The sequence below is a fragment of the Hyaena hyaena genome, unplaced genomic scaffold (genome assembly GCF_003009895.1).
Source record: "Hyaena hyaena isolate Hyena2069 unplaced genomic scaffold, ASM300989v1 scaffold_463, whole genome shotgun sequence".
Taxonomy (NCBI): domain Eukaryota; kingdom Metazoa; phylum Chordata; class Mammalia; order Carnivora; family Hyaenidae; genus Hyaena; species Hyaena hyaena.
In genome coordinates this window covers 1,140,918-1,163,290 of record NW_024081094.1, presented here as the reverse complement: position 1 = coordinate 1,163,290, position 22,373 = coordinate 1,140,918, and the positions used below count along the sequence as shown (strand labels likewise).

The 22,373-nt window shown below is 38.2% G+C and overlaps 1 protein-coding gene across 3 annotated transcripts in view; it reads right to left on the bottom strand.

Moving 5' to 3' along the window:
- Positions 1-21,134, bottom strand: part of VRK2 (VRK serine/threonine kinase 2) — a 100,766-nt gene extending 79,632 nt beyond the window's left edge. The window contains exons 1-3 of one of the 3 annotated variants that reach the window (XM_039253750.1): positions 20,929-21,134; positions 19,264-19,333; positions 19,038-19,178 (exon numbers count right to left, since the gene is read on the bottom strand). In XM_039253750.1, the coding sequence (XP_039109681.1) occupies positions 19,038-19,173 (136 nt within the window). In that variant the 5' untranslated portion in view covers positions 19,174-19,178; positions 19,264-19,333; positions 20,929-21,134. The remainder of the gene's footprint in view (positions 1-19,037; positions 19,179-19,263; positions 19,334-20,928) is intronic. The other 2 variants (XM_039253749.1, XM_039253751.1) reach the window with 2 other exon arrangements.
- Positions 21,135-22,373: the final 1,239 nt, after the last annotated feature.

Sequence of the window (22,373 nt, the reverse complement as noted above, 5' to 3'; positions counted from 1 at the left end):
TGATGGTTCAAAATAATGATCAAAAAGATGATTAGTGAGGTCAGGAGACAGCAATGTATGAACAAAGCTAGATTTCAACAAAGAAGCAAATGAACAAAAATTACAAAACACCAAACAAATTACTGAGTTGAATAATAACTGAACTAAAAAGGGATAATAGGGGGCTTCAATATCCTAATTCCAGCAATGAATAGATCATCAGACAAAAAGTCAGTAAAAAAAACACTGACTTCAACTCTATGTTAGACAAGACGGACCTAACAGACATAGAAGAATAGACAGAATACACATTCTTCTCAAGCACATATGGAATAGTCTTCAAGATAAATCAGGGTAAGTGACCAAAAAAAACCCAAAAAAACAAAAAAACTAAAATTTCTTAAAACAAATTTAAGAAACTGTGAGCATATCAAATATCCTTTCTGACCACAATGGGATGAAAGTGGTATCAATTACAAGAAGAAAACTTGAAAATTCATAGAAATACGGAGATTAAACAACATGCTTCCAAATGACCAATGGCTTAAAGAATTAAAGAAGGAAAAAATAACCTGTACAGCTCAGCACCACCACAACCCCCCCCAACACACACACACACAGCTCACACTCAAACTAACAAATAGTCCAATTAAAATAGGCAGAGGGGGGACAACTAGGTGGCTTAGTCAGTTAAGGTCCAACTTTAGCCTAGATCATGATCTCATGGCTCGTGAGTTCAAGCCCTGCATGGGGCTGTCTTCTGTCAGCGCAGAGCCACTTCAGATCCTGTCTCCCTCTCTCTCTGCCCCTCTCCTGCTTGCTCGCTCTCTCTCTAAATTTTTAAAGTGGGCAGAGGATCTAAACAGACTTTTTTTCCAAGAAGACATACAGATGTCCAATAGACACATGAAAAGATGCTCAACATCACTAATCATGAAATAACAAGAAATAACAAACAAGAAATAACAAATGTTGGTGAGGATGTAGAGAAAAAGGAACCTTCACACACTGTTCGTGGGAATGCAAATTGGTACAGCCACCGTGGAAAACAGTACAAAGGTTTCTTCAAACAATTAAAGATGGAAATACCACATGATCCAATAATTCTACTACCAGGTATTTACTCAAAGAAAATGAAAACAGTAATTCAAAAAAATATACTCACCTCTATGTTTATTGCAGCATTATTTACGCAGCCAAGATACAGCAGCAGTCTAAATGCCCATCAATAGTTGAATGGATAAGGAAGATATAATGTACACACCCACAAATATTACATAGCTATAAAAAAGGATGAGACTGTGCCATTTGCAACTACATGAATGGACCGAGAGGGCATCATACTAAGTGAAATAACTCAGACTGAGAAATACAAATACCATAAAATTTCATTCATATGTGGAATGTAAAAAAAAATGAACAAAAATAAGGCAGAGTCAGACCTATAAATACAGACAACAGAGTGATGGTTGTCAGAGAGAATGGGGGTGGAATAATGGGCAGAATGGGGAAAGGGGAGTGGGAAATACAGACTTCTAGTCAGGGAATGAGTAAGTCATTAGAATAAACGGCACAGCATAGTGAATAAAGTCAAAGGTATTGTGTGGTAATAGATGGTAACTACACTCGTAATGAGCATAGAATATCCTATAAAGAAGTTGAATCACTGTATTGTACCCCTGAAATTAATCTAACATTGTGTGTCAAGTATACTTTAAAATTTTAATAAATAAATAAATGAGTAAAGTATACTTTCAAATTTAAAAATACCTGAAACAAATAGAAATGAAAACAACATATCGATACTTAGGAAAAGCAGCAAAAGTAGTTCTAAGAGGAGAGTGTATAACAATAAACTTCTACACTAAAAAAAATAAAAATCTAAAATAAACAACCCAACTTTACGCATTAAGGAACGAGAAAAAGAACAAAGCTCAAAGTTAGTAGAAAGAAGGAAATAACAAAGGTCAGAGTGGAAATAAATGAAATAGAGACTAGGAAGACAATAGTAAAAATCAAGCCAGACAAGGACACTCCAAGAAAGAAAAATTACAGACCAATATCCCTGATAAACATATATACAAAAGTACTCAACGAAATACTGGGAAAATGAATTCAACAGTACATTAAAGGTTCACACACCACAATCAAGTAGGATTTATTTTTGAAATGCAAGGATGGTTCAACATAGGCAAATCAATCAATGCAATCCACCCACTACATTAAGAAAATGAAGGATAAAAGTCTTAAGATAATGTCAATAGATTAAAAAAAGGCATCTGACAAATTCAACATCCTTTCACCATGCAAGCCTCTCAAACATTTGGGTATAGAAAGAACATACCTCAACATAATTAAGGCCAGTTTTGAGACACCAATACCAAATATACTGAACTGTGAAAAGCTTAAAAGCTTTTCATTTAAGGTCAGGAACAAGACAAGAGTACTCACTCTCACCATTTTTACTCAACATAGTACTGGAAATCCTAGCCAGAGCAACTGGCAAGAAAAAGATAAAAATTATCTATATCAGGAATGAAAGATTTATCACTATAAAACATGCTGACAATAAAAGTATAATTATGGGGGCACCTGGGTGATTTAGTCAGTTGAATACCTGACTCTTGATTTCAGCTCTAGCCATGATTCCAGGATTGTGGGATCAAGCCCCACTCTGATTTCTATGCTGAACGTGAAACATGCTTAAGATTCTCTCTCTCTCTCCCTCTGCCCTTCTCCCTTACTTGCATGCCCTCTCTGTCTCACTCTCAAAAAAAAAGTACAATTATGAACTTTATATATACAAATTTGACAATTTAGATTCAATGGACCAATTCCTTAAACATCACAAGTTACTAAAAGTTATCTAAGATGAAATAACCAAATTAGTTCTAAAACTACTGATGAAAGTAAAATCAAGTTAAGAAAAAACATCTTCTGATAAAAAGTATCTCTAAGCCCAATGACTTCAGTGTAGAATTCTACAAAACATTTAAAAAAGAAATAATACCAACTCTACATACTCACTTCCAGAAAGCAGAAAAGGAAGGAATAATTCACAACTCATTTTATAAAGCCAGCATTACTCTGATATCAAAACTAGACATTAGTAGGAAAAAAGAAAAAGAAAACTACAGACCAAGAGCCCTCATGACATTGATTGGGGGGGGGGGGAACCCCAAACCGCACAATCATAACAATTGAAGCAGAAAAAGCATTTGACAAAATTTAATACATATTCCTGATAAAATCTTTGCGTATACTAGGAGAAAGCTCCCTCAACTTTATAGACTATTTATTTAAAAAAAAAAAAAAAAAAGAACCTGTTGTTAACAGGATACTAAATGATGAGAGACTGAAAGCTTTGTCCTTAAAATTTGGATCAAGTTAACAATATCCATTATCACCATTCCTATTCAATAAAGTACTAGAAGTCATGGCCAGTGCAAAAAGTTGAGAAAAATAAAAGACATATAGATTGGAAAAGAAGAACTAAAGCAGTCCCTTTTTACAGAAGACAGGATTATCCATACAGAAAATCCTAGAATAAATAAGTTTGCCAAGATCATGGAACATAAGGTGAACATGCAAAAATCAACTGTATTTCTATGTACTAATAATGTACAATTGAAAACCAAAATTTTAAAAGCAATGACATTTTCAATAGCACCAAAAATATAAAAAGAAAACTTTCATTTATACTTAAGTATCAGTACATGTACAAGGCCAATTATGCTAAAAACTATAAAATGCTGATGAAAGAAATTAAATAGCTAAAGAAATGGAGAAACATACTATATTTGTAGATGGAAAGACTCCTCATAGCAAAAATGTCAATTCTCTTCAAATTTATCTATAGATTTAATTAAATACCAACCAGGGAGCCTAAGTGGCTCAGTCGGTTAAGCGACCAACTTCGGCTCAGGTCATGATCTCACAGTTCGTGGGTTCGAGCCCCGCGTCGGGCTCTGTGCTGACAGCTAGCTCAGAGCCTGGAGCCTGTTTCAGATTCTGTGTCTCCCTGTCTCTCTCTGACCCTCCCCTGCTCATGCTGTCTCTCTCTCTCTCTCTCTCTCTCTCAGAAATAAATAAAACATTAAAAAAATTTTTTTAAATAATTAAATACCAACCAAAATCTCAGGAAAGTTTCTTTCTTTCTTCTTCTTCTTTTTTTTTTTTTTTGTAAATACAGGTAAATTGATTTAAAAATGTATACAGAAAGGCAGGGACTAGAAGAGATAAAATAATTTTGAAAAAGAGCGAAGTTGAAAGAATTACCTAAATGTCCTTCAATGGCAGATTAAACAAATTGTGGTACATCCATATAGTACAGTACTCCTCGGCAATAAAAAGAAATAAACTATGGATATGTACAACTTGGACGAATTTCGAAGGCACTATGCTATATGAAAAAGAATCCAATCTCAAAAGGTTACATACTGTATGATCCCACTCAATTGGAATTCTGTACGTTTTTTAAAAGACAAAGTTGTAGCGACAGAACAGATCAGTGGTTGCCACCAGCTAGAGCTAAGGACAGGATGTAACTACACAGGGACCGTATGAGGAAGATTTTAGGGATGAGGAACCTGTTCTGTACTCTAACTGTTGTGGTATGATAAAACCCATAGAGATGTGCACAGACCAAAAGGCATTTTTTATGTCAATTTAAAAATATTACAAAATGATACAATATATAATTGTAACATAAAGTAAAATATGCTGAATGGCAAAAAGGCAAACATAATTTTGAAAATATACGATGTATAACTTTGGCAGAAAATGCAAAAAGGATAGCAACACTAGGCCTCAAGGGGAAGGTGGTCTTCAAATAAACATAATTGGAATATGTAGAAACTGGGGACAGAATGCTAGGGAGAAAGACAAAAACAGAACAAGCAAGTTGATCTTAGTAGTTATTTCCAGCAGCGAATTCAAAGACTGTAACACATAAAAATTCTGGGATTTTTGTTGTTGTTGTTGTTTGTTTTGAGAGAGAGAGCGCACAAGCAGGGGAGGGGCGGTGAGGGAGGGGGCACAAAATCCAAAGCGGGCCTGACAGGCTGACAACTGACAACAGTGAGCCAGATGTGTGGCTTGAACTCATGAACCGTGAGACATGACCTGAGTTAAAGTTGGAAGCTCAACATCTGAGCCACCCAGGTGCCCCAACATTGTTTGTTTTTTTTTAATACTTACTAAATCACCACATACTTAATTCTTAAAATGAGTTCCTGTACAGTTAGCAAACAAAAGCTAATTCTCTACAAAGGTGTTAAATCCCTTCCAAATAAAAATTATTTATGAATTACATATTCAACTTTGTAGCTTATTAAATATTATAGTTTAATCAGTTATCTTCAAACTCTTTTTAGTGCTAGAATGTTCCTCAAAAACTTAATACCACAGGGGTTGCCTGGGTGGCTGGGTCGGTTAGGAGTCCAACTTCAGCTCAGGTCATGATCTCATGACTCAAGTTCAAGTCCTGCATCGGGCTGTGTGAGGACAGCTCAGAGCCTGGAGCCTGCTTTGGATTCTGTCTCCAGCTCTCTCTCTGCCCCTCTACCACTGGTGTTCTGTCTCTCTCTCTCTCTCTCCCTCAAAAATAAATAACATTAAAAAAATTTAAATAGAAACCAAGCTCGATACACAGAAGATCAAAGTGGGAACGCTCAGGTTGAAACATGGCTGGAGGGACCAGAACCCCTACTCATTCCACCTGTATACTAGGCACCATTAGAGAACTATGAAGACCTACTGGCAATAGATTTGTCCCTTTCTGAGTTTGTTTATAACAACTCCAGTCATAACTACATTTGTAATAATTTCTTATTAAATGTCTTCTAGATTCTCTTTTTTTTTTTTTAAGCATAAAAATACACTGTAGCATTCTGGACATATTACGTTCTATCGTTACATTTTCACTTGGCTTTATTAAATTTCTGCCATTCTGTAATGTCCTTATTTAGCTCTTTTAAAGGTTTTACTATAGAATGTAAAAAATAACAATAAAGTCCTGCTTTATTTTACTCTTTATTTACTTGTGCATGGAAAACCTTGATCTTTTTATTGTTTTAAGTACTTCTCTTTTGACAATTGATAAGGGATTTTTGTCATTGATACTCCACAAAGGACCAGACTGCTTTTATCGAATACAATAAATGGCAATTGTACTATGATCCAACACTCTGTAAATTTATATTATTGTTATTCTTCTTTGTGCTTCTTTGCCCATTCCTTAGCAGTAGTGATACATACTTCATATTTTACTTCATGTTATAACAGACTATTTTTGAATCCATTTACCTATTCTCAAACTTCCAACACTGCTACATTCTAAATTCAGCTTTTTCATCATTATTAACTCGGTATGTTTTAAGCTTGCTTTAAGGATTAACATATAATTTAGCTTTTTTTGTTTAACTTTCGACTCTATAATTCCTAACCATGGTTTATAAATCTACCTTAGAAATCTGGATTGCAATAAAAAACTCTATGTTCATAACGATTTTTACTGAACTGGTGGTACTTTGTATCATCAAATCTTCTTTTAATTTTTTAATTCATTTATCTCTTCTAGGTCTCTTTAAATTATGCACTTTCAAGTGTCCTTTATCTTTGTGGTAATCTGTTATAAAATTATTTCAGATTTCCTAAGACCTCAAGCGTTCCCTCCTATCTCTTACGAGACATTTAATTTGGTCAGACAGTATACTTGAATGAGAGCCATGTTTCTTTTAGCTATCATGATGTCTTTGTATTTTCAGCCTATGAATTTCAGGCTAATATAGTTCTTGACCTCATTTCCTAAAATGGTATTGTAAATTTTGTATTTTGTTTAAAAACCTACTATGTAAGAACTTCAGCCCTGCCCTCACTTTTTAAAACACTTTGTAAAATTCATGCTGAAATTAGGCTTCAAATAAAGGAAGCCTTGCTCCTTAATAATGGTCCCATTTTTGTAAAGGTCTTTACCTTCTTATTACCAAAGATATATTACATAGACAGATAATAGAACTACTATTTTTTCTTCTTGATGATCTCTTTTAGATCACTGTTCTCTGACAAACATTTGCTTTGCTTGTTCATTAATAGTATAACTAATTTTTGCTCAGTTGGATCAATCCTTTCCATAAAACCTCTATCTATGTTTCAGTATCTCTTACCACCTTTTAGAACCTCACAGATTTTTCAGGGTCAGAAAGAACTTAAAATTTCCTTCTCCCAATAAAAATCTCTTTTTTACAACGATTCCATAATGCATTCCATGTACACTGCACTAAATTTCAGAACACTTATACTTGTTCAAAAGCTTTCTGCTGGAGTAGAAATTCTGATACTATAGAGTCTATACAATTTTTTCCTCTGCTTTTCATCACATGGCAATATCTGCTCATTAGATATACAACTTCCTTTTGCTTTTTCCTCACTTACCTTGAAATGAATTGTGTAGGGATTTTTTTTTTTTTGGGGGGGGGTCTTACTATTTTTCCTCTGCCATCTTTCTAACACTTTGTAAGATAGAAAGTTTACATAAATAATACCCACTCTCAACTGTAATACTCACATCTGACACTGGAAACCTATGTTATAATTGATTGTTTTAGCATGTGATTTTTTAATAGAAACTAGATGAAATATAATGAATAGCTTTTCTTCACATTTTCCAGAAGTTGAAATTAATAACCCCATATCACTGTAAGTGCTGAAAAACAAATATTCTAATGCAATACTTTATTTTGTTCATTCTTTCCCTTGCTATGTATATTCTCCAAAGAAAAAAAGTATCCTAGTATAAAAACTAGCTTTGCAATACCTATTAAATATCTCATCTCCACAAAAAAACACCTAAGCATTTGCCTCTGCATGAAATGTTACAATTTTTTTTCATAAACTCATTTACAGATTTGTAATAAATCACTACCGTTATGTAATAACATCTTGAAGGAATTGGAAAATTTTGCACAAATTATACTCCTATTAAAGATTAAGTATTTGGGGATCTGAGCAAATACTATATGAAAACATACTCTTTACCAAGATTCTACTAATCTAAGTATTTTGTTTTGTTTTGTTTTACTCTCAAAAGACCTAGTTTTCTAAATATTAGTATATCTTTACTATCCAATGAATAAAAAGACATGGTCAAGAATAACCCAATTATTTGTCAAATTATCTATTTCTACAGGATGCCTATTCAAATTGTATCATAGGGCTTTAAAGAGGCTTCTTTTGATCTTCCTGCTGTTTAGACTCAAATGCATAAAATTATTCCTTTTGCAAAGAGCAAAAAATCCACCAACTCTTTCTTTCTTACCAGTTTGTATGCGCTATTGGTTGACTCCTCTCACTTTTTTTTTCATAAAAATATTGTTTGACCTAAGTATAGTACATTTCTAATGCATTTTTCCAGTTCTTAGCATTAGATTTACTATAAATATCAGATGTTCCTCCACAGATTTTTGTGAACTTAATATTAAAAACATATCGCGGATGCTCGACACCTCAGGTTCTCAATCTGAAGGAAAATGACACCGTTATCAGCATCATCACTAACAGATTTCTTAAACGAGCTGCCAATACTATCAATTAGATATTTCACGGTTATTTTAGAAATGAGCATGTCATGAGCATATCATCTGCAACCATCTTCTCTGGCTAGCGATAAACTGAAAGTGTTCTTTGACAAAGGACATCCATCACTAGAGCCAAGAGACCTGAGTTCAAATGTAGATGGGGACAATTACAAAAACTGCAAGGCACCCAAGCAAATCACTTCACCGCCCTAAGCCTCCATATCTTCCTTATTAGTTTACTGAGCGAAGAAAATGAAATAACGCACATATAGCATTCAACACAGAGCCTGGCATGCACTTAAGTGAAAAGACTTTAGTAGAAGCTGATGTTGGTAACGATTTCCTAAAAAAGATTTCAACAACTATCGGTAGCAGTTATCGGATGCCGCAGACGCGTATGACTCATCTGCTACTCTCTAGTGTAGATTTGCTCTTTCATTCTTTTCTACTTTTCTGTGTTCTGTGCTCACGGCCTCCTGAGTGAGGCTTTGGTAGCATCACCTCTAAGAATTTCATTAGGTGGCACTCAGAACACATACAATGGAAGCTGTGCTCTCCATGAGCCTCTTTTTTTCATACATGTTGTAGCTTCCAATTGCTCTTGCTAGAAATAAATTTGGGGAAAGCTGCTGTTACTCCATGTTGAGCCTAGATGAGAAAAATGGCCAGTGTCTCTGGGGAATAATTAACAAAAGACAGTTTGTTTCATCTTCATGATAAAATACGGCATCCCTATTAAAAGGCAAATTCATCATTCCCAAAAGTTAAATAGAATGACACTTTAAAAGTAATTCCAGCTGATTAAATTTAGGGTTCTGAAAAAAACTTTAATTCATGAATATACTCTGAATCCTTCATTTGATTTTAAAATGTATAAATGTTCATTTAACTTTGAGCCCTTGCCTCTCAGTGTTCTATTCTGAGCTAGTCAAACAAGTGGTAGCAGGCATGCTGGGCTCAATAATACTGCCTCTCATATTTAAATACTCTTTTTCACTTGGATTGCAAATTAAAGACAGTCTCCTGAACACTGACACATTTTCAATGATTGATTTTGCAAAACGTGTTGATTTTTCTTACACTGTTTTGCCTCTGTGTGTGTCAACTTTGGCCTTCTTTTCTTGCTCCTTTGCAGCATTGCTGTCTCTTTGAAGCCATTGTCTGCCTGATATGAAAAATGTACATTAAACCTCATGACTAATTACACAGACAGAAAATTCCCAAGCTCAAATATAAAACACCCATGCCCAGAAACCATAACAAAAGCTTCTGACTACGTACAAAACTCTTAATCAGACCTTTCATTCACTTGAGTTCAAAGAAATTCCAATAATTTATTTTCTGTTAAAGTTGTGTTTATATTCTTTGAAAAGCAGATTTCTTATGCATGTTACATGCCTACAAATCAATCCATTTAACCACAAACAACATCCAGGCATTCCCTCCACAAAAGTTTAGACTTGCAGTTAGGTCTGCTATTAGTGCTCCTGGATGAATTCAATTAAGTGCTACACAGAATTGTTTTCTGCCAGATACAAAACTGTTTAGGCTTCATACAGTGTCCAGTTTTGTTGTTTGTTTGTTTGTTTTAATTCCCTGCACTATGCATTAGTGAAGTAGACTTTTCCCAATAAACCCTAAGATCTATGAAGTACACAGTTTCTGAGAGTTTAAAAACATACTTGAAAAGAAAGTGAACAGGTACTTGTCTCCCCCTAAAATATACAGAATAACACCTCTAGATCTAAAAGTACAGAGCTGTACACACATACCGCGGGGTACAGTATGCAGAGCACAAAATTTCATCTCAGGTAACCTAGTGGTTGGGAAAATTATTTTTCCACCAACAGACTAGTTCTGGAGCTCATCTAACCTATGGTTTTTGAAACACTGTCCTAGGCAAGGCCTTGTTTAAGCATCCTGAGAGGATGCCTGCAAGGAGTTTAGGGTGCAGTGTTGTGGGGGAGGTGAATGAAAGAGTACACGCACAGCGATCGTAGGAAGCGACGAGATAAACACTGAAAGAGCACACCATGGAAACAAAGACGAGAAAGTTGTGGGTGCTCCCTTCCTTGCTTGCCTCCTGCGCATGCTCGGATTTTCATTAAGGGCCACCGGCCACCGTTTGTTTTCACAGCCCAAGCTCCGACAGACTCTCCTGGCTGCGGGTCCACCAAATCTAGGTACTCTGTTCTGTGTAAGCTGCTGCTTGCTTCTGTTAGACCAGCTCTCCTCCGCCTCTAGCTGTTCTTCTCACGCACGTATCGAGTGCAGTCAAGGCATCACATGCCACCACACTACTCTTTGGGGAAACCTTGCACTAACTACCAGCTCACCAATTGGCTGGTCCAACCTTGGATCTACAATTTCAGTTGCCTGAAAACGAGGTTCCGGAACAGGGAGGTGAGAGGAGGAAGGGGGGAGAGTGGTCACACTACTCCAGAAATGGCCACAATACCTAAGCAGAGTAAGTTGGAATAAGGTCTGCACATGAGCCAAAGCTTAGAATTTCATTGCCTTCGTTGGCTCATGTCACTTCTTTAATTAATGTCACTTTCTCTGTTTTAATATCAGAGCGAGTGACAAGAGTGCTTCTGGATGAATTGTGTTTTCTGAGGACTGTATGGCATACTCTCCCGCAGTCTGACAGAGGGACGTGCCAGCTTTGCTTGGCAGTTACTGTGCACCAGCTTTAGTTTTAGTAGTTTAATTTGTGGCAGTTATATGTTTTGAATACGTTGAAGTATTCACAACGGTCTCATGGAATCTGTTCCATAGATAAAGTTTACACAGTGGAAAAGAAAAAGCAGTGGCTATAAGGTGATCAGGAAAAGCATCTCTTGGCCACAGCTGACCTTCCAGCCATTCCTGTCAATTTAAGAGCGTTTAGAGGGATATGATTATAGTGGTCACAAGGAATGGTGCCCTCCCCCCCCCTTTTTTTTTTTTTTGCCCAGTTCCGTAGTTGGTGTGAGACGATCATAAGGAATATGATATTTAGAACTCAATTTTATGCAAAATCCATTATTCAAGAAGTGAAGTTTATATACATGATAGACATGCAATGAAATAAATGTTAGAATAGAAAACTTTGTTACTTATGCATTAAGTTGATTCTAACGTTTTGGTAAACTAAGTTCTTATTGATATAAAATTCAGGACAATTTCTGCATGGAGGATAAAGGACTGAACTTTTCCTTTCGGGTTTGCCGAAGATCTTTCCATTGGAGGGTGAAGTATCCTGAAGGGGTTTTTGTTTGTGGAGCTTTTCCTTCATCTCCTTTATAGGCTTTCGTGAAGCTCCATCAGCTCACGGTGAGAGCTGCCACCAAGGAGTTCTTCCAAACTTTGCCTGCCCTTTCTAAATGTGGGTTCTTTACTGCAGCAGGTTGAAGATCTGGCTTTGATTGCACCTGGCGCTGCTGGAGAACAGAAATATTCATCTCCACTGAATGCATGCTGCTTAAGTGCTGGAGGCACTTGCAGGAGAGTAACTCTCATTGGAAACTTCATTACAATACTTTCTCTTCCCTACATGAAGTAGTAATTCTCATTCACCAAAGATAGAATTTTGCCTGACACAGCCACGGGAGCTCCTGTTTGACTTTCAAAATTAATCAACCTCTAAGCTGGAGTAGAAATGGCATGTCCTTTAACCTTAAGCACAAAAAGCTCTCAACAGACTGCAGTTTTTATATCCCTGGATGAGAGTTTGGGCCCCTAATACTTAAACTTGATGCACATACTGGGTTTCTGGCATGCTTTTGCCCATACCCATCTGCTAGCCTGGCACCGGGCCCATTCAGAAGGTGTGATGCCAGTTTCAATAGGGCATAGGTGCCAATCAAAGATGGGTTTGGAGGGGCAGCATGCAGAACGCAGCAAAAGTCAGCTCTTCTGCCAGAAGATCCTCCTGTTATCATATAATGCCAATGAAGGGCCACATGCTTCATTGCTTGGGATCACATTGCATCTGTAGATGTTTCTGGCCTTCAATGGATGTCTTTCTACAGAATCATTTCCCTCAAGTATTACTTGATTGGAGACGTTAAAGAAAAGTCTACCTGACTGAGGCTCATCCTGTTAAAAGGAACGGTGGAAACCTTCAACAACTGTCTTGAAACACTTCCTGAGTTTTCTGCCTTTTCTCCTAAGATATTCTTCTGTGTGGAATATTGTATAGTATATTCATTCCACGCATTGGAGTTATAAAGGACAAACATTCTGAAGAAGTACTAATTGCAAAAGCAAGTACGTGAGCGGTATAAGATGCATGAACACCTCTGTACCATTACGTGTCAACAGTGGACAAGTTTTCATCATCCAAATAACTATTTTCAAGTGAATCCTCATATTTAGAGCTTCAGAGTTTAATTTTCCTCTCCTTTATTTTATAAACATGGATATTACTGTGTCTTAAAAGAAAGACCATACCTACTATTTATTCCTCGTCTTCCATATCGAAAGGAAAAAGGAAAAAAAACAACCCCAAAACCCTTCAGAAGCAAAGTCTATCCATATTTCATAAGGAGGCCAGAAGCTCTCAAAAGCTGAGAGTTCTTTTATTGTGTGGCAATAGAGGTGAGCTCATTTCGTGAAGAAGAAATTTCCCTATAGCAATAGGTTTCAAATTTTAAAACCTTGACCACTGTAAGCAGTTCCAAGACAGTAACAGGTGCAATGGAAGAAACATAATATATAAATCAATGAAGAATGAGTAGTTTGTAAATCTTCCCTGAAGGCAAAAAAAAAAAAAAAAAATTGACAGTAAAAATGTTGAAAATGAAGAACCGTAACATATGTTAAAAAGATCAGACACTCAACAAAATGAAAAAGACAAGCAAAGCTAAGCTTTAAAAGAACTCTCCCTTTTTATACAAAGAACCCAAACTTCTATAAATACTTAGATTTCTTAAGCTGATAGGTTCGTGAACATTCCTCTTTCTTCAGAACTCAAAATTAATAGCCTATGGACAACAAACACAAAATTAAAATACATCTTCTACAGACTTTTATTTCTGGTGTATAGGTCTAACAAGTGTATTAAATTCACAAAATCCCAACTGATACCTTCCTCTTGTGCATCTCTCTCTCCACACCTTCATTTGGGAACTAATTTATTATGTATACTAGTTTCTAGTACAAGTTTTCCCTATCTCATGTTTATGTCCTTCTTCTAACGCCCACGGCCTCATTTTCAAAATTTTGTAGTTACAGTCACAGGGGCCCTATAATGTTGCACTGTGTCAGATAAGAGTAACTGCTTACCCCAAAGCTTTCACTCTAAGACACTGCCAAAATGGCATTTCATACAGCAATACATAATGAAGCCATATGTGTTCCAATAATGCCACTTTGTTGCCAGCATTATCATTGGCTCTTCTGAACATTATTCTACATACCTCAAAAATTAATCCATTATTGTGGACAAAAAAGTAAAGTAAAAATGACACATGCATTTCTTTTCTATTCCTTCAAAAATACAAGTCTGTTTCCTTATCAATGAGTGAGTTAAGCTTTGATAATTTCTAACAAACCTACTTAGGCTACCCTCTTCCTCATTCCCCCCCAAAAAAAGGTTTCTCCTGTGTTTCTAAAGCAAACTAGAGCTAATCTGAAAGCATGTCCCAAAAAAGGTACAACCATCTCTTAGATGAAATCTGCGCATTTATCCACGGACAAGTGATTCAATCTTAAGGCTTCTCCTGAGTTTAATTTTAGTTATAATAACATGTTCTTCTTTATAAAACATAATGCTTTTGACTTGTCAATAAAGCACAGATAGATTCTACCAGATGATGTCATGATAATCAACTTGTCTCAGCTTTTCTTGTGACTAAGAGTACCTCTGTCAGATTATAGGCTGGAATTAAGGGTGCCATCTGTGATTATGGAAGGGAATAAAGAAGACTGGCTTGTGTAGGCTGTGTATCCCAACCTCAGTCTCCGTCTCTCAGGCAAATAACTGGTGAACATCTGTTCTGTGCCTGATAATTCAAAGATGCTAAATGGTCATCACTATGCCCAACTTCAAAACACTAAAACTTCTATAGACAAACCATGTCTATTTTTACTCAGATAAGCCTACAAAGGAGTTTAGCTTAAATTTATTACATATAACTCTGTTTCTCTGGAGCTTTGGCCTTATTTCCGAAACCCAGTGTCTTCCATATCTGAGGTACATGAAATACAACTTAAATGAGATTTTTCACTAGGTCATCATGCTTATTATCGTAAATTTTAATGGTAAAAACTATTTAGGTCAGTAAGAAAAATGTCATCCTCCAATGACATTCTCTATGTTCTTAGTTTTACCACATTAGCAGCTAAATCTATCATAATCCATGGCACGATAAATAGAAAATCTGTCCAATGGAAGTTTCTGTCATCATCCTAATCCCCTGTGGCACCAGACACTGAACCTGGGAATCAGCTAATCATTAAGGATGGAGTTGGTAAATAAATAAATAAAGAAATAAATAAATTGTGTGTGTGTGTGTGTATGTTTACCAAGTTCCAAAGTCCTTTAAAAACATTACTCCATTTAATCCTCATAATTACTGTTATCTCATGATGCTGAATAGGAACAAAGTCTTGTGACTAGGGAGAAGTCATTCAGTTTCTAAATGGCTCAGTCAGGTCAGAATTCAACCCAGATTTGCCTAACACCCAAACCCAGGCCTTTATTTATGCAATTCTCCCTTAGTGTGCTTGGTTCTGTGTTGTACCCAGCGTTAAAGTAGAATTCAAACTCTCAGTTCTCTCTCCTTCCGTGTATTTTTAGAAACTTTTTCACTTGTTTGATACTAAAATCACAGCAATTTTTCCCATCCCCTAAACCAGTTTTCTTTGTTCCTTTCCCTCCTCCTCTTTTCATACACAAAGAAAAAACCTTGTCTTTGTTCTTGTATTCAGACTTTTCTTTTCCCTCTTATAACTATTTCTATTAATGCTCCAGGCACAGTATTTCTCCAAGTCAAAAGTAAATACCAAACTTCTCTGCTCCTTCCCCTTTACTCTGAGTTGATGATTACTGAAAGGCCTTGGCTATTGATCTCCAAGCTAGAGGACTGCTGTACGCGCACAAGGAGTGAGACACAGTGGCTAGTTTCTTCTCGGCCTCAGGCAACAAATGCTGATGAAGTGTCTGTCGAAACAGTGTATCTGGAAAGAGTATTAGCTGAAAAGAATGTAGCTGGACATAAAGGTGTTATTAAGGAAAACCTGAATTTCTTCATTCATATTCAGGAAATGATGAGAAACGTAGCAAAATGCAAAAATATGATATAATTTGATATGAATTTGCTTAGCTTTTTAATGAGTCAGGACAAACTAAGTTGAACAAAGTGATTCCTGATGGCCTCTCATTAAAGAGCTGATCCTACATTTACAAGTACCACTTTGGATGGAACAATGACAACATTGGGAACACACAGCTTTGCTATATTCTCTGAAGTACAGAGCCCTCTTCCTCAAAATGGCTACACATTTCTTCAAAATCCTTCCTCAGTGGTGTGCACTTGCTAACATTCTCAGGATCAGCTTCTAACATTCAGATAGTAGAGGGTACTGCATAACATCTGAAACCTTAAACATTGCTGTAAAACAAGTATTATTTTGGTAATGAGAAAAACTAAAAAGTATGTGAAATATACTTTGATTGAAAGAAGAAAGACTTTTTCTATTTGAATATAGACAAATCACATGCCTCAGCAAATTTCTTTTTCACAACAGGAACCACACATGTAGTGGATGTATGTATATGTGTATAGACCTATACTCAATTTTTAAAATGCACTTACATTTAAATACATATTAACATATATATTTAAATTTAAAAAAAGGAATAAGATCATTACAATCAATGCTTTTCTGTATTTCTTTGAAATTACTCAAATATTTCAAATATCAAAAAGCTAAAAGTATAACTGATAAGCCATGAGATCCAAGACTATAGCTCAGTGACATCAGAAATTTATTCAACTCTCTCTCTCTGACATTGAGTCAAGACACTATATTAGAGATCTTTGTTAGCTCTTTGCTATATAAGAGAATTTGGTAATTCAAAGTCTCAATCAACATTTCTACAGGGAATCCTACTCTCTGTGGACCCTAAGTATACTCTAATGGTCTTGATCAGTACCATTCAATATGGTAGCCACTTGCTATATGTGGCTCCTGAGCTCCTGAAATGTGACTCAATACATCTTGCATTTTAAAGACTTTAACTAAAAATAGTTTTTGTTTTAATTTGATAACATGTTGGAATAATAACATTCTAGAAATATCGGATTAAATAATATATATCATTGAAGTAAATTTCACCTGTTTCTTTTTTTTTTTTTACTTTAATGGGCTCTTAGAAAATTTTAAATTACATTTCTATTGAACAAAGCTGACTATGTCACTCAACCTAGTACTTAGATTCATACCATTGTTCAAGCAAGTTCAAACCTAAATGAGGAAAATGTTCTTTATTTAACCCATGCTTTATTTATTTATCTATTTTTAATTTAAAGAGAAAGAGAGAACGAGTGGGGAAGAGGGGCAGAGGGAAAAAGAATCTTAAGCAGTCTCCAGGCTCAGTGCAAAGCCCCACCTGGGCTTGATCCCAGAACCCTAGGATCATGACCTGAGCTGAATCAAGAGTCAATGCTCAACCAATTGAGCCACCCAGGTGCCCCTAACGCATGCATTTTTGTTTGTATTGGTCTTATCTTTCCAACTAGATTAGGCACTAAGATGATTAATGAGCAGTTTTTTTTTCTTTTTTTACTGCATTTCATTCACTTGTTCAAAATTATAATCTTAATTCTATCAAAAAAAGAGCTTTATCCATCAAGATCCATGAAACATGTTTGTGAAGGATAGCAAAATATGTGACCCTAAAATACGCCTCTTTGGCAGAAGGATTATTTTGGGCTAAGAGCACCTGAAAAAGACCAAATGCAGGGAGGGGCCTTCTCTGAATTCCCTTTATTTGCATAAGGAGGGGGCCTCCAAAAAAGACTCAATTGTTACAAATTCCCTCCAGGGAAGTTTCATCAACCACAGAAGACTGAGTCTATCACAGGAGATTAGAAATTGACACCAATTTCAGACAAACTTTGTCACAAACTATCATATCTCCCCATCTATTCTCCTAAGAGCTCATTCATCTTTCCTAAAAATCATTTACTCTCCTTTAAGTGGGCTCCATCCCGTCTCCCTTTCTTCTATTAAGACAGTATATAAGTTCTGGGGGCACCTGGGTGGCTCAGTCGGTTTAACATCTGACTTCGGCTCAGGTCATGATCTCACAGTTCGTGGGTTTGAGCCCCACGTTGGGCTCTGTGCTGACAGCTCAGAGCCTGGAGCCTGCTTTGGATTCTGTGTCTCCCTCTCTGTCCCTACCCCACTTGTGAGCGCAGTCTCTCTCAGCTCTCAAAAATAAAAAATAAACATTAAAACAAAAGACAGTATATAAGCTCTCAAATATCACTGCTTTGTGGGGCATTCACTTTTTTTTACTGTGATATCCCCATGTACATCACATAAATTAGCACATTTGTGTACCTTTTCTTCTGTTGTCAGTTTACTTCATAAACTCAGCTCTCGAACCTAGGAGAGTAGAGGGAAAGCCTTTCCTTCCCTACTGTCTGAAATGTTTAATAAGGAATTCAAGACTCCCCAGTGGAGGTCTTTTCAGTTTCTTAAACTCCTATAGAAACAGATGTAATGAGTCAATGCATTTAGAATTTATCCCTGAGGGTAATTTTTCTCAATCACTAATGTTTATCTTATTTTATTCAATAAATCCAGTCATGTAATGGATAGTCCTGATCATTAAACTACAGATTTGAGGTAGCCCTGTATGATCCTTTTAAGTTCAGCATAATTTAGAATTTTTAAATATAGTGTAAAAATATTCTCAACTAGGGTTTCTTATCTGTACCATAGAACACAAAAATAATTTTGGGTGTCTATTTCTTCATTTATCAAATGGTACTCCAATAACAAGGACCACTTATTTAGATGCACAGGAGATAAGTTAATTCATTCCACACAACAGATGCCGTGAGGTATTAAGACCCAATTCTCTAGAGAAGCCTAGTTAAGAAAGGGCCACAGCCCTCTATTATTTAAATATTAATATTAATATTCACAGTGTTTAGATTTATACAGTTGTGGTTTCCGAGCTACAAAAAGCAGTGTTTCCAGGAAAACACACTCTCAAAAAAGAACATTAACATTTGCCTGGTGGACTTTGTAATTATGCTCTGAAAGGACTTCTAAGATAATCAGAAGAACATGGATGGCAAGTACTGGGGTCAGCCATATCTTACACCAGACATTCTAGTAAATGTTAATGAGGCCCATTTACTTAATAAAGTGTACTTAGGAATTCTATTGTATTTCAGAGTTTCAATGTTCAAAATGGCAAGTAATCACAGTTCCAGTCACATATATAAGAATATTTGGTAACTTATAGTGATACTTTACCTAAATATATCAACCCAAATCCTCCAGAGCCAATCATCTTGCCCAGCACCCATTGTTTTCCTTCCATATCACCCAGAACCATGCCTTCTGGAAGTGGAACAGCAAGTTTGTATTTCTCATTTCTTCTTGGAGGCATCACCACTGTTGGCAGAAACATTGAGATAAGTAATTTAAAAAAAAAAAAAAAACAACAAAAAGTCCAGTTAAAATACATTTTTCAAAATACCTTCTATGGAGCACTTTCCCAGGTTCCTAAGAATCAGGATTCTGATGTCAGCTGGACTTGGGAAAGCCTGCTTAGTAATTGGAATTCAAATCGGAATTTCAGATACATTACAATGGTGAAATCTAAGAAGTACTGCTTTTAAAAAACAAGCAAACAAATAAACCTGTTGAACTTCACTTAACATTTCCAAAATTCATTTAGGAGAGTCTGTAATACAGGGCAGAATATACCTTAAGAAAGGAGTTCATAATTCCCAGTGGCAAAGAGAAAATAAATTTCATATACATGCAAATACTCCTTTCATTGAGAATGCTAAGTATGAAAGTCAAGGTCTTGGGTCAATAGGAGAGAATACAGCTTTGGATTAGGAAAACACGGACAATGGCAACACATATCATCACCAAGCACAGCAAGTGGCATCACGGACACAGAGTAGGTACTCAGAAAATATCTGTAAAACAAGCCTAGAATTTTCCTGGATATAGAACTTCTCAGAGCATAAGACCAGGGGCAGTTTCAACACGGTCACGCTACACTTTCAGCTTCTTTGTTTCTCTATAACCTGTCTCTTCCCTATCCTCACCGAAGTGAAAATTGCTCTGCCTTAGAGCGTAATCAATTACATTTGTATACAGGTTTGTGAATTTCACAATGAAAGATTTTTAGTTGGAAGAGAACATTGCATAGGGGGATAAAAAACTCACAGCATATCTGCCAGAAACTAATTTAAATGTGAAGGTAATTGCAATCCTCTAAGTATTTCCAAAAAATTTTTAAAAACTGGTGTTTTGAAATGAAAGTTAAAGTTTTCGTTGTATAATCTTTCCATGTTTTGAATGGGAAAGTTTCTGTTCCTTTTAATAAGGTTTCCCTTCTTCACTTTAACCCAACGCCCTGCTATCTTTTCCTCGGCATCAAGGAAGGTCTCAGCGCCAAGGAACACAGCAGAAACCTTTAAGGATAGTATTCACCTGCCCTCCCTACAGGAACACAAAGGAAGCGGGGAATTTAGACGGCGAACCATGCCTAAAGCAGTTTTGCGGGGGTTCCCCTTGACCGATACTTTATATCTACCGCTGTTCAATACATGTTTGCTGAGTTAAAACCTAAAGTGTTCAAAGAACAACTTTTCAGCAGGGCCTAAGTTCTAAATACGTATAAAGAGGATAAACACAGTTTGGGGGCGGGGGGAGTCCGTGCCATCAGAACCTGAGATCTGAAAGGTGACAGTGAAATACACATCCTGGGCGCGGCTACAGCGAGCAAGTCAGGCCCGTCCCGCCACCATCACCTCCAGCCCCCACAAGGGTGTCCCTCTGCTCTGGGGCTCCTTCCAGGGCTACGATGAAAAGCGCTCAACACGAGTTACTGGGGACACACCGGTGCCCAAAAGGCCTGAACTCGCGCCAGGAATAGGGACGGGGTCGCAGGGACAGCGAGGCCCACCACCCGCCTGCCCAGACCCTGGGCGGCCTCCGCCCGAACAGCCGCGAAGCCAGCCGGCGTCCGGAGACCCCCTTCCCGCCCCCAGGCTCTCTCCGCACAGGCGAAAAGCGGACCCCGACCCCCTCCCGGGTCTCGCTCCTCCGGCCCGCGCTCTGAGCAAAGGCGAGTTGAAGGGAGCGCCGGTTCTCGCTCCAAGTTAGGGGAAAGTGAGCAACCAACCGCGGAAGCAGGGCCAGCCCGGGCCGGGAGGCTCCGGCGCTCGCTCCGACGGCAGCTCTTCCCGCGGCCCGCGGCGCGGCAGGGCAGGCGGAGAGCCAGGCGCGGAGGTCCCGCTCCGCCCGACCCCCCGGACCGCGAGAGACGGAGATCGCTGGCCCAACCCGGGGCTTCTCCCGCCGGCAGGCCGCGCGCGGCGCCTCCCGCCTGCTTCGGGGGCCGGGCGGGGCCGCGGGCCTCCAATCCCGCGGGGAGGCGGGCCCGACCCGACCCGGCCCTCGGAAGGGCCAATGCTAACGCTCCGCGCCCGCGCCGGTCGCGCGGGAAGAGCCCGGCGCCTTCTAGCCGCGGGCGGGACGCAGGCCTGGGGGCCCGCGAAGCCTCCGACGCCCGCAGCCTGCGCTTCCGTGCGCGCGGCCTGCCCTCGCTCGCGAGACGACCAGGGAGGGCGAGCGGCGGGTCTCAACTGGGAAAGGGGACTGTGTTCCTGCCACACCCTGGCCCGCCAGTCTGGAGGATGAGCCCATCAGATCACTGTGGTGCATTTGTGTAGGAGGCATTTTAGGTCTCCGGTACCACGATCTCTGTACCTAGAGCTTCCAAATCAGTCGGCGAGTCTACGGAGCTCTTACCCCATAACTGGTCACACTAGCCACGCCCTCTGGAGCAAGAAGCGTGGTGTGAGTCCGAAGGCCTACGACGGCGCTTCGGTTCCCAGGCATACTGGCTCAAGACCTATTTAGTGCTTGGGTAGACTTTACCGAACTTTCTTTTCTTTTCTTTTTCTTTTTTTTTCTTTCTTGTTCTTGGAACTGGAAATAACCGTAGTTATTTAGAAGGTATGTTAAGGAAAAATTCATCATGACACTTGTTAAAATGATAAAGAGGGGCGCCTGGGTGGCTTAGTCGGTTAAGCATCGGAGTTCATCTCAGGTCATGATCTCACGGTTTGTGGGTTCGAGCCCCGCGTCGGGCTCTGTGCTGACAGCCAGCTCAGAGCCTGGAGGCTGTTTCAGAGTCTGTGTCTCCCTCTCTCTCTGACCCTCCCCTGCTCATGCTGTCTCTATCTCTCTCTCAAAAATAAATAAAATATTTTTTAAAATGATAAAGAAAACTTTATTCCAAACTATTGCAATAGGAGGAAGAGGTGCGTTCATTGTCAAAGTCAACAAAGAAAAGTGGGAATTTATAGTCAAGTGGGGCCGGGCTGGGTAGGGGGTCAGGGGATGGAAAATTATTAAGAGGAAATGTCAGGGATAAAAAGAATATTCCAGATAAACTGAGCTAACAGGATTCTTGCTGAAGGCAAACAGGCCTGGGTAACCAAAACTGACTGGGGGATGGTGAAGGATGAGGAACCCCATTAGACATGGAGTTACACAACTCCATTGTGGTAGATGGGGGATTTGGCCTAAACTGACTTAGCAGAATTCTCACTAAAATTAGAC